General features: G+C 25.2%; 2 protein-coding genes across 4 annotated transcripts in view; one reads left to right on the top strand and one right to left on the bottom strand.

The window, feature by feature from the left end:
• Positions 1-13573, bottom strand: part of LOC126897822 (high affinity cAMP-specific and IBMX-insensitive 3',5'-cyclic phosphodiesterase 8-like) — a 105033-nt gene extending 91460 nt beyond the window's left edge. The window contains exon 1 of one of the 3 annotated variants that reach the window (XM_050671729.1): positions 13115-13573. The gene's annotated coding sequence lies outside the window, so the exon portion shown is untranslated. Of the gene's footprint in view, positions 1-13110 lie in introns of all 3 variants that reach the window. The other 2 variants (XM_050671721.1, XM_050671713.1) reach the window with 2 other exon arrangements.
• Positions 467-976, top strand: LOC126895471 (uncharacterized). The gene has a single exon (XM_050667351.1). The coding sequence runs from the start codon at positions 467-469 to the stop codon at positions 974-976; it is 510 nt and encodes a 169-aa protein (XP_050523308.1).
• Positions 13574-13955: the final 382 nt, after the last annotated feature.

Consider the following 13955-nt stretch of genomic DNA (forward strand, 5'->3'; position numbering starts at 1 on the left):
TGTGAAGGCCGTGAAAATGCAACTTAAAGAGATAAATGAAGCGTTAATAGAAGTAAGTGAATCTACATCAATACCGGCAATTAAAAGTGAAGCTATTTCTCTTGCTGAACATGAAATATCTTACGAATTTGTGCTAAAATCAATAATATGGTATAATTTATTAAATAATATTAATAAAATTAGCAAATCTCTGCAAAATGAAAGCATTTCAATTGATTTTGCTGTAAATAATTTGAAAGGTCTCAATCAGTTTTTAAATAAGTATCGAGAAAATGGATTTAATGAAGCAAAAGAAGAAGCTATACTTATTTGCAAACAAATCAATATAAAACCAGAGTTTAAGTCAAAAAGAATAAGTTTAAAGAAACGAATGTTTAATTATGAAAGCTCTCCTATATTATGTTCAAAAAATTAAGAAGAAACTTTTGTCAATGATTTTTTTTTACCAATTTTAGATCAAGGAATTATGTCTATAAATCAAAGATTCACCCAATTGGATCATTTTTACAATTATTTTGGATTTCTCTTTGATATTGGTAATTTATCTACTGTTGATTCAGATACATTGATAAAGAGTTGCAATGATCTTCAGATTCTTTTACAAACTGGTGAAAACATGGACATAAGTGGAATTGAGTTGTATGATGAGCTTTGTCTTCTTTCAGAAATAATAGAAAAAGGTACTCCATCTCTTCATGTTTTACAAAAAATCCTTAGCAATAGTGTTGGTGATGTTTATGCTAATGTTGCTATAGCATTAAGGATTATGTTCACATTACCAGTTTCAACAGCAACAGCCGAGAGATCATTCTCTAAACTAAAGTTGATAAAAAATTACCTAAAAACCACATTAAATCAGGAAAAAACGACAAACTTAGCTATAATATCAATTGAACGTGATATAGTAGACGAAATGGACTTTGATGATATTATTGACACATTTTCTGATCACAAATCAAGAAAAATCAATTTTTAAATACTATTATATGTGTACCTACAATAATGACATGTTATATGTATTATTAAAAGAAACAACAATTTAATCATAATTTATTTATGTATAAGTGTATGATGGAAATTACATTTTTAGATGTGTTCATCTAATCAAATTGGCACTACGAAGAGCACATATGAGAATAAAATAAAAATAACAATGGAATGTTATATTATTTTTGAAATAATACTTTATGTATGTTAACATTTGAAATGGTTGAGATTACGACTTACGTGAGTGTAATTTTTTGAGAGAGATTTTTGGTAGGCCCCGCAAATATAGTTATGCCCCTGGCCCCGCAAAATGTAGGGACGGCCCTGTCAACACGTACACGATTATAGTATACGCTAATAGTATACGTTCGCTTAGTGGCAGTCATTCCATTTTTCGTCAACTTTTTTAATATTTTTAATTTATTAAATAAACACAAAGATTGATCAATGTAGTCTTTACCGCTGACATTTTGATGTCTACAGTGCTGCCTATGCTGACAAAAAAGAAAAGATGAAGTTAATACCTTATGGAAAAGTTTATTTTTAAATACATGCATAAGTTTGAAAAATGTGTGACGTCACATTCTAAAAATGTGACAAACTGTGACATGGACGGGGGAGGGATTTAAAAATTCTAAAATCCGTGTGACGTAATTTATGAATGGCTCCTAAGAGTAACAACTTAATTTTTTTAAATGATGACTTAAATATTTTACACATTTAATCTATTCAAATATTTTTTACCATTAAAAATATTAAGGTGTTATCCTTGCAAAAGAAAAGGGATAGACTTTGAAAACATTTAACAACTTATAGATCGATAAATGAATAATTCTTAACAAAACTTAGTAAAAACATGTGTGGTTTGATGCACTCCATAAAGAAACAAAGAAATAAAACTAATCTTATAAGCTAAAGAATTACTAACTATTAATATAGTTGCAGCTATTAATTCAAAAGATACACAGGATTCACATTTAGAAATTTGAAGATTGACTTTTGAACTTGCTACGAAATCTATTGTATGTATATGTATTATATATAAAATATATAGTATTTTAATCGATTTTACTTGGTAAGGATTTAGTATTTATTAGTTTATATCTTCATTTAATATAATTATGTGTTACTGAAGAAATCTGACTAGCGTTGTGTTTATGGTGAAAATGTGATTGACATCAGATTTCTAAAGTTCAAAGAAATATAAATTATAGACAAGAAATGATAGACCTTTTACGTGTAATACATTAAATCCCATACTTATTGCATAAATACAGGATTTTTTCATTGAAGAAAAAAATTTAACTTGCTCATTTTTCTTTTAAATTTATGATTTGTAAAAAGAACATCAATAGTAAAATAACAAAATAAAATCTATTTGATTAATCCTATTTCATGTAGTCATACCAGTTTCTGTATCATCATTCATTCACAGTCGATTTAATTATATGTCTAAATTAAATTTGCTGAAGTATAACACTACATTAATGCAACTAAAATCTGAATATTTTTCTTATTTAATATTTTAACTTGGCACCATCATCAAATAAGTATTCAATCACTTTGCTTCACAATCACATTATAGTCATGATATTTGTTTTAGTTTTTAGAGAATCCTCATACATTTTATCGTCACTTTAAAATTTAAGATGATGTCTGCATAATCAAATTCAACCGGCTTTAAATATCAAACAAACAAAATGAATTCAATTTCAATTAGAAAACTTAATCGTCTCAATTTATTCTACTAGCCTAATTTTTTTCATTTACATTTTAACGTAATACATTAAAAGTGTTCAATGCATAATTCACTGCTAAAAACAGTTTTTAATATTGTAAAATAACTAATTATTTCTTAAATAGTATTTTTTTTTTAAATAGAAAGTTTGAAAATAATAATTTTTTTTTTAAGTTATATTATGTTAAACGATATTTTATTTTTATTCATATCACATATTTTGATTTTTAATTAAGTTTTGAAAATATTTTCGTTTTAGATATTATACGTGATAATGTTACTAATAATGTTTTTTTCTGATTTTATTTAATTTAAAACACATATTTTTTAATTAAAGTGTTAATCTACGTGTCAAACTATATTTATGTTTTCTTTTCACCTCTATGTAAATCGTCGATTAATCCAGATCCCCAACAAGTTAAACCCTATTAAGATAATAATACTCGTATATTTCTAGTCCCAAACAAATATATTTTTTACAAACATAATAGATTATAAAAAAGTGTCTACAAACGCGAATAAAAATAGTATCACTACAGCTTAGATAAAATTTTATCTAATCTATTTTACTACTACAAAAATTGTTAATAGTTATTTCTCTATATCGACTTGATTACCAAGTCTTTGTTGGGCACCTGTAAATAAAATTTTTATACACCCACATGTTGTACATCAATATCTGTTAAGTATACTTGTTTAGAACACCTAATAATAATGTACATACAAATAATGTTAGTAGATCGGATTGTTTTTCTTAGATAACAAATTTCTAATTAAACAACACCTACAGTCGTCAAGTCATTTTTTTTCAAGAGAGATAAAATTACATTACTTATGTAAAACCCAAATATTAAAAACACTAAAAACATAAAGTAATGAATCTTAAAACCAAGTTGTGGTCTAATTATAATTACGTCTACCAAATTCCTACAGGTAGGGTTTTTGTTTTTGTCAGTGTTTTCGTATTAGTCAGTTTATGATTTATTTATTACTTATATTATTTAAGTGTATCGTTTACTTAAAAATATTGGTATACTTCAAAACTATACTTAAACGATTAATATGATTTATAAAAAAAATTGTTTGAATAAAGATAAGATTTTTTGTTAGATATATTTGAATATCACAATTATTTAAAATATAATTTAAAATCATATAATGTCAAAGTAAAATAAATACAAATTTGAACAATTTTAATAAAAATTAAAAAAAACTAATAATATTTTAAATAATTCAGATGAGATTTACCCCTCTACTATGATTTTATGTCCATAGGGGTTTGAACTCCATGGACCTCACCCCCTGTAAATATGACACTAACTTAACACGTTAGTACTTGGTTATTTAAAAATTTATTAATTGGCTACTTTTTGAAATTATGGTAAATATTACCATAATTTCATCAATATGATGAAATTCAAATTTTGTTTCACACAACTATAATATCATACTAATCTTTAACCTTCACGCAATTACAAATGATTTTAATTCGACATTAAAAAACTATGAATTCAAATTTGATTTATTTGAACTGAATCAAACATCCCAAGTTTCAATTTAGTAAAGCTTCTTAAATCAATAGTGAGTATGTATAATAAATAAAACTGTTTTTGAAGAAAAGTCATATTTTATGCTTATAATCTTGTAAGTCGATCTAAGTTGTAAAACGAAAATAAATATAAGTATAAAATTGAGTGTGAAACGACATCGTTAAAATATGAGCTATTACATTTAGTTATTATAGCCTAGGGAAAACTCAAGAATACGGTAAAATATTAAACAGATTTTAGAAATATGACGATAGTGCGACATAAAAAAGCATTATAAAAAAACGAGCCCAAAGGATTATGTTGTGAGTATAAGATAGTGTAAAAAGCAAAACAATGTTCATCTGTAAAGCTGCTAATAATATTTTAGTAAGAAAATAATTAGTGAACACATTTAATCCAAATCAATATCAAAACCTTTATGAATAGTATAATAAAAATATGACTTTAAAACTTTGATAAGAAATTCAAAATTAATCCAATACATTCAGACATAAAACTTAAAATTATATTAAATTTATAAAGAATAATATATTAAATGTAACATAAAATTTATCAAGTGTAATTGTATAATTTTATAATTATTTTTAATTTAATTTTTAAATATGTGAATTGTAAATAACCCAAATTTTAAATGAACATTAATTAATTTACTTTAAAATCTTTAGATATTATGATAATAAAATGGATTTTTTTTGTGATTTTTGAAAAATATATTTTTTAATTTAAATGGTTAACGAGAAGTTATTTTAATAAAAAATTGGTAGGAATACAATCCATAAGTATAATAAAACAAAACAATACATGGTGATTAATTATGACTCACGTAAATTATTATTGACCAATCACTTGATTAGATTGATAATTTCTAATTTGTCAGTGATTAAACATATATGTTTTTTTTAAAAATTTAAATTTGATAAAATTTAAGGGGGTAAAGGAATTAGAATCTAATTGTTTCCTGGAAATCATAGAAAGATACCATTAACTTCTGAAAATGAAAACTGTATTATGTATTATATTTTTAAAGCTCTTTTGTAAGTCACAGTTAAACTCTACATATAAAAAACCTGTTGAATTAATTATCCCGTTAAATATAAATTTGAAAGTAATTAATTATTACTAACGCATATATCACAGACAGTCGGTAATAATTAGGTCGAAGTATCTGGAGACATTTTTAAAAGGAAATTGACGAAACAATTTTTTTCTTTTGTATAAAAGTATATGAATTTAAATGATAAATTGTCTGTAAAAATAATAAAATTACATAAAAACATACCTTGAGAAAAGTAATTTCAAATTTTTAACGCTTTTTGAAAAAAATGAATTAAACATTTTAGAATACAATTAAAAGTTACGAGAAAATATTTAAAACTTTCATTTTATAACTTTAATTTTTTTTTATTTAAAAAAATATTAATAAACGTTTAACTATTTTTTGTCTTTTGAAGAAATTATGTTATTACAGTTTACAAAAGTATCCAAACCTTTAGTTAAAGAAAATGTAAACTATTTCTAATGTATAAAACTCTATAACCTACAGTGAGAATAATTCTGATCAAATTCTTAACAACGTTAAGTGTCAAATATTTACTTACAGTATAATAATCTTTGATTAAGCTTAAATTCATGTATCAATTTTACAGTTTTTAATTTTTCTTAGTTTATAATATTCCACACGCGATTTTTAACGAATTTTTAGCTTCAGTTAAATAGCTAAAAGCTAATTTGAAAGTTTGTACATTTCTATTAATAAATAGTAACACAGGGAAACAATAACTAATTAACCACCAAAAATTAAATTGTGATGTGCATATAACCATTTTTGCCGTAAAGATGTATAATTTTAGTAAACTTTTATAACAGTTAAACTTATTATCTTCAATATCATAGTAGTATAAAGAAAAAATTTTCATAGAAAACTAACACACAATTACATATTTTTTGAATAATGTTTTTTATAGCCTAATATTTCTCCAACTACAATCATTGCTAAAATGGTGACTCATCAGATTTATGACATCCTAAGAAAAATACAGCTAGACACTGAAAATAATTTCAGGGGCATTGGGAAGTTTTTTTAGAGAGACGACCAAATTCATTTTGCTGACTGACTTGTCACTTATGAATGATGATTATTTTTTATTCGATTTGGATGATTTTATTTTAAAAAAAGTATATTTGTTTGGTTCAGATAATAATAAAGCCAAACTAACCCTTGACCTTTTTTTTAAATAAAGTACATGTAAAATCATTTTATATTATAAAATCATTTTTAAAAGTGTAATCCTTCTCATTCATTTAGTACATTTTATTATTTTTATTTTTTTGGCCAAAATGTTTGTTTGTTTTTCTGATAATTGTTTCAATTTATAAGAATAACATACAACAAATTATACTTTGAGAAATTATGATTGAAAAATTTTTTTTTCATACTCATCCATTGATAATTTAAAATAAATATATAAAATAAAATGATGAACAAAAAAAAAAAATTTAACTCCTATAATTTAAATTATCAAATACTAAAAGATAAACATTTTTATTAAGCGACAATAATGTAACCTCATTTGTTAATTATAATATTCTTTTATCTGAGAAAATTTTTGTTATATAACTATAATTAAGTCTAGAGTCAGATAAACTCATATTATAATATGTGACCTGTCAAATTGGGCTAACATTATGAAAAAATTACCAAAGCTCCAACCATCAAACTATCTCTATGACTAATCAGGGCTGTTACAAGGGAAACGTGGATGGTGTTACACCGCTCTAGTCAGCGATATTTTTTATAATTTTAGTCGAAAATTTGTCATTATATAAAGATACTAACAAAAAAAAAAACGTTATAAAAGCCACACAATTAAAAAAAATCAGCACAGTGGAGTCACGGCACAGTGGGGACGTGACATAGTTGGATCCAGTATAGATAATATTTGACAGTGATTAAAATCAATATCATAAAAAACGCTACGATGCAAATCTGTAGAAAATGTTTAATTTTAAAAAAATTAATTTTTAAAAGCATTTTTTATGATAGTGATGATTTTAATCACTGTCAGATATCATTATACTTGACTCAACTATTGCACGTCATCCCTGTGCCGCCACCCACCTGTGCTGGATGTTTTTAAATAGGACCATTTATCTTAATACAGGGGGTTCAAAATATATGAATTATATATGTATATAGAAAATATATGCATTTTTATGTTTTGTAAATGGTAAATTGTCCGATTAAAAAAGTTATATCATTAAAGTTAAGAATATAAAAAACCCAGCACAGGGGGGTCGCGGCACAGTGGTGACGTGGTATAGATGGATCAAGTATAATGATATCTGACAGTGATTAAAATCACTATAAAAAAAAAACGCTTCGATGCAAATCTTTAGATAGTGTTTAATTTTAAAAAATTGGTGGATTATTCCAAAAGCTTCATAAACTGCTAGTTCCTTATTAATATCCTGATTAAGATAAAGTATGTCGAATGAAAAAGGGATTATTAAAAAATAGTATTTCCCATAAAAAAATTATATTGATCAATACACTTTTCAATAAGTTATAGCATTATAAAGTTAAAAATGTAAAAAATAAAATTGAGAATTTTCACACAATAATAGCATTTGGTAGTCATTTTCATCGTGAAGACAAAATAAAGTCCGAAATTTGTTTTTTACATAATAAAGTAGATTACATTAGCTTTAATTTAAGATATATATAAAAGTGTCAGTATTTCCGGAACACTTTCAAAATTTAAGTTGAAAAAGTAAATTTTTTGTGAAAAAGTTGTCATTTTGAATCCCCCCCCTGTTGCAGGTAAAAAGTCAGATTTATAAAAAAAATATACCAAATGATAGGTAAAGACATCATGCATCTACAAAAAAAAGAATTATATTGATCCATACATCTTTCAAAAAGTTATAGCATTATAAAGTTAAAAATATAAAAAAGAATTTTTTTACAAAAATCGTATTTTTTTTATTAAGTTTAATGTCTGTTTTCACCATGAAGATAAAATAAAGTCCGAAATTTTTTTTTACCATTATAAAGTATATTACATTAGCTTTAATTTAAGATATATATAAAAGTGTCAGACCTTCCGGAACACTTTCAAAAGTTACGTTGAAAAAGTTCTACTTTCTATATGCATTTTTATGTTTTGAATCCCCCCTGTATTTAGGGAAATGGTCCGATTTAAAAAAACAGTATGTCGAATGAAAGATCTATATAAATACTACTTCTCATAAAAAAATTGTAATGATTCATACATTTTTCAAAAAGTTATAGCATAATAAAGTTAAAAATGGAAAATACAAAATCGAAAATTTTCACACAAAAATAGCATTCGGTAGCCATTTTCACCATGAAGATAAGATAAAGTCCGAAATTTTTTTTTTTCATGATAAAGCATATTACATTAGCTTTAATTTAAGATATATATAAAAGTGTCAGACCTTCCGGAACATTTTCAAAATTTAAGTTAAAAAAATTAATTTTTTGTGAAAAAGTTGTCATTTTAAATCCCCCCTTGTGGGCAGGTTAAGGGTTAAATTTATGAAAAAAATATACCAAATGAAAGGTAATGATATTATGCATCTATATAAAAAAGAATTATATTGATATGTTTATTTTTGAAAAAGTTATGGCACTTTTAAGTAAAAAAAATTGAAAAAATTTCGAAAATTAGCGATTTTTAAATTTGTAATTTTTTTGGAGGTTTCCCCCTTTTACGGGGAACGAGGGAATTTTTTTCAATTTTTAAGGGTAATGTCTTCGACTAGATACGATTTGTGATCTTTTGACGTATCATTGAAAGAAATCGGTTCGGTGAGAGCTGAGAAAAAGTGGTAACAGACAAAAAAAAAAAAAAAAAAACACATCTTAGTAAAACCAATACCTTCTCAGCTTCGCATCGAAGCTAAAAGAATTTTTTTACAAAAATCGTATTTTTTAATTAACTTTGACGTCTGTTTTCACCATGAACACAAATTAAAGTCCGAAATTTTTTTTTCCATCATAAAGTTTATTACATTAGCTTTAATTTAAGATATATATAAAAGTGTCAGTACTTCCGGAACATTTTCAAAATTTACGTTGAAAAAGTTCTACTTTCTATATGCATTTTTATGTTTTGAATCCCCCCTGTATTTAGGGAAATGGTCCGATTTAAAAAAACAGTATGTCGAATGAAAGATNCCCCCCCCCCCCCTTGTATTAAAGGAAATAGTCCGATTTAAAAAAAAGTATGTCGAATGAAAGAGATATATAAATATTATTTCTCATAAAAAAATGGTATTGATCCATAAATTTTTAAAAAAGTAATAGTATTATAAAGTTAAAAATGTAAAATATAAAATTGAGAATTTTAACACAAAAATAGCATACGGTATCCATTTTCACCGTGAAGCCAAATAAAGTCCGAATTTTTTTGTCCATGATAAAATATATTACATAAGCTTTACTTTAAGGGATATATAAAAGTGTCAGAATCTCCGGAACACTTTCAAAAGTTAAGTTGAAAAAATTGTCATTTTAAATTCTCTCCTGTGGGCATGTAAAGGGTCAAATTTATATAAAAATTATAGGTAAAGACATCATACATCTATAAAAAAAAAATTATATTGATTTGGTCATTTTTGAAAAAGTTATGGCAGTTTTAAGTAAAAAAAAATGAAAAAATTTCGAAAATTAGCGATTTTTAAATTTGTAATTTTTTTGGATGTTTCCCCCAATTACGGGAAACGAGGGAATTTTTTTTAATTTTTGAGGGTAATGTCTTCGACTATATACGATTTGTGATCTTTTATCGTATCGTTGAAAGAAATCGGTTTGGTTATATCTGAGAAAAAGTGATAACAGGCATAAATAAAAAAAACACATCGTAGTAAAATTAATAGTTTTTCAGCTTCGCATGGTAGCTAAAATCGATTTTTTAAAAAAATTATTTTTTATATTTTAACTTTATAAAGCTATAACTTTTTGAACAATATATGGATCATTATATTATTTTAAGAGAAGTACTATTTATATATATATGTATAATTATTCATATATTACACTTATAAATCATAAAACTTGTAGTCAGAATATAATAAGGAAATAGGAGATCATGCTACTTTTGGAATAAGCCAATAACTTTTTAAAATTAAACATTTTCTACAAATTTGCATCGAAGCAATGTAACAGACACAAAAAAAAAGGCATCATAGTAAAACTAATACCTTCTCAGCTTCGCATCGAAGCAAAAAAGTATGTCAAATTTAGTATCTACANATATTACCACCTACGCACACATCAGATGTCCCACATCGAATTCGATAACATCCCTCCATTTTTTTTTTGGTTTTCCCCTACCTCTTCTTCCTTTAAAATTTATTTCCATAACTGTTTTTACAGCTTCCGATTCCTCTCTTCTCACAACATGACCATACTAGTCTATTTTCTCTTATCTTATCCACTATTAACGCTACAACTATACTCTCTTTCTTATGCTCGTTCCTTATCCTATCTTCTCTAGTCACTTAATTCATCCATCTAAGCATTCTCATCTCAGATACACCCATTCTCTGCACCACTTTCTTGTCAACCACCCAACACTCTGAATCATACATCAAAGCTATTCTCACTACAGTCTTATAGAATTTACCCTCCAGACTCATTGGTATTCTTTTATCATATAACACACCAGACGCTTCTCTTCACTTCAATCACCTGTAATTAATCTTGTGTTTACATCCTCGTCAATACCATCGTTTTTTTGTACAACTGATTCTAAATACTTAAAACTTTCTTTTAGCCTTTGATTAATTTCCTCCCTATATTCTCCTATTAACACTATATCATCAGCGAACCAACTTATACTTTCGTTCCTTATAATAACCTTGTTTATTAAATTAAAACAATGTTATTGATATAAAAGGAAAAACTTTTTATCTAATTTTATATAGAAAAAAAATTAATAGATCTTACTTAAATTTGTTTACTCTATAATTAAATTGTTAAGATTCCCTTCAATAAACTATTCTAGTAGAGTTTTCTAAAAAAACCTACACTCCTCTTCCAAGTAATTCTTTGATTTTATAAACTAATTTTATATTTACATTTTAATTGTAAGCACTCGTTGATAAGTTTAAAGAAAATACGATTTCTATTCTAAAATATTTAATGCTTTAATATTTATTTTTAACAGCTTAATGTAAATAACTATTGATTTTTGAAACGTTTCATACAGAAATGTCTTGAATAATTAATTAAGTAATAAACAATCGATATATTCAAACTTGATATCATTAATAAAATAATGTATAAAAAAAATGTATTAATATACAGATAGGTAGTTTTATTGTTGAAAAATAAGACATAAAACCAGATCGACCAAACCTCTTGTGTTTTTGTTTTTATTTTAGTTATCACCTTATAATACATAATATTTTTTACAACCGTCTCAAGTAATGTCATTATCATTTCCAATTTTCTTGAATAAATACAAAATATCAATAATACGAGCAAATGTATAAATATTTTATTGGAGTAGATGAAATCATAAGCCCTTATTTAAAAATTTTTAATATAATCTAATCACTTTTAACATTTTTTTGCAATTTATAAGAAGTTGAATGCTCTGATATCCTCAAACCCTCATTATTAACGCCCTTGTAAAATAACAAAATTTATCAAGTTATATAATTGAATCAATCATAATCGATTGATTCAGCTGTACATTTTTATAAGTTTCAATCAAAAGATTGCTGTTTTTCCAACAATTAAAAAAAAAAATACAGAAATTATATTTAATAACAATACATATTTAATTATTTTCTAACTAATACACTAACCAAATTTTTTTAAATTACTATTTAATTTTCTCATACAAAGATGTTTGAAAAATTGTATTTATACATTATAATTGTATTATTATATGTGAGTATGTTTATTTATTTATACAGTTTCTATTACTTGATACTAACGTCAAAACAACTTTAAAAAAGTAAAAACATTAAGCTAAAGAAAATAATTTAACAATTATTACTCGTCTTAATATTTTTATCGACTCATTAATATTTATTTTATAAGAAAAGTGCTTAAAAATTGGCTATTTTGTAATTTAAAAAAAAAACGTTTTAATAAAATAAGTTTTTATTATTTTTTTTTTTTATTTTTTTTCAATAAACGAAAAACGATTTTAATGTAGTCTAAAAAATCATAAATTATTTAAAAAAAAAAGTATAACGAAATTTTGATCATATCAAAAGTTATACGAGTTGTCATTTTAATCTGTTCAACCTATATAGATAGATAAAAAACATTTGAAGAGCACTACAAACGTAAATAATTTTTGGAATGACTAGATATTTAGTATTTACAAATAAAATACATCAAAATAGAGCCTTTCATACAATATAACGCTTTTTAAAAAATTTTAAGGATGCAAAGGTCGACCAACCTGCTTGATGCACATTATGATATATTTTTACTATTTAAATTTGACATAAAAGTGATTTTTAATTTATAATTATTAAAGCATACATTACCTATAGTGATTTACTTATTTGAATATCTCGGATATTCAAAGTAATATATCACAGTGGACATTCTGTATATACATAAATACAGAATATAATAAAATGTATTATTGAAAATTACAAACATTTTCTTTCATAAAAAAACTATAAACCATGTAAACATAAATGTAATTCGTAATATTTTTAACATAATTAATGTTAAATTTATGTATTAAAACTCGGCTAATAATAAAATCCTCGCTAAATTAATTAAAATAAAAAATAATTGAAAAAAATGTTTAATAACAAAATGAATGATTATTTATTAACTTACATTAAACTGCATTATTTGATAATCCATCAATTTGGCATTTACAATATTACACTTAAATTTTTAAACAAACAGCTTCAGTTGGTTAGAACACATTAATTAAATTTTCCAATTGAATCCGGCACGACTTGAAATTAATTTAAACGGAATTCACTTTGATCACTTATTTAAACTCAAAATGAACACTGTTCACACGCGGGTGCTATGTCGTCATCATGCGCACACGCATTTACACACAACACGTTTACCAACTCGCGAGTGGTGCCGTTTGGCTGTCGCCGATTAATGTTCCGACAACTGTCCGACCGTTCGTTGCCGGCCGGCTTGACTACTCACCGTCGTTTACGACCAGCGCACGCTTGCGGTGGCGGCTGAAAGCTCACAAGCAGCCCCTCTTCCAGAATCTACCGTCACATTAGCCCCGAAAGTTACTTTGATAACGACAAATGAAAATATACATACATACTTATTGAACTTTATATCTCACAAAGATGCAACTAAGGAGTCTTTAGAGGGCTTAGTAACTCCTAACATTTTTTTTTTCAAATATCTGTATTGTTATATAAAAATATATCATAAGGTAGGAGAAAATATAAATGATACCTTCAAATATTTTTTTCTAGAAACTAATGCATATTGCAGATTTAGTCAGAAAAAGTTACTTAGATATGAACACAGAAATTACTAAAGTTGTAATTAGTTAGAAGACCACGGTTGTCGCAATACCTGTATTTTAAACAACAGTATTTTAATTAAGCTATGATATTAATTTTTATACAGTACTCAACAAAAATATTGAGTAATTGTATTAAAATGTAATCCCAATCTTTAATTTGGATCTAAA

This window comes from Daktulosphaira vitifoliae, unplaced genomic scaffold (assembly GCF_025091365.1).
Source record: "Daktulosphaira vitifoliae isolate Bord-2020 unplaced genomic scaffold, ASM2509136v1 Scaffold_1, whole genome shotgun sequence".
Taxonomy (NCBI): Eukaryota; Metazoa; Arthropoda; class Insecta; order Hemiptera; family Phylloxeridae; genus Daktulosphaira; species Daktulosphaira vitifoliae.

Coding starts and splice junctions, on each gene's coding strand:
- LOC126895471 (XM_050667351.1), top strand. CDS start 467: ATGTCTATAAATCAAAGATTCACCCAATTGGATCATTTTTACAATTAT.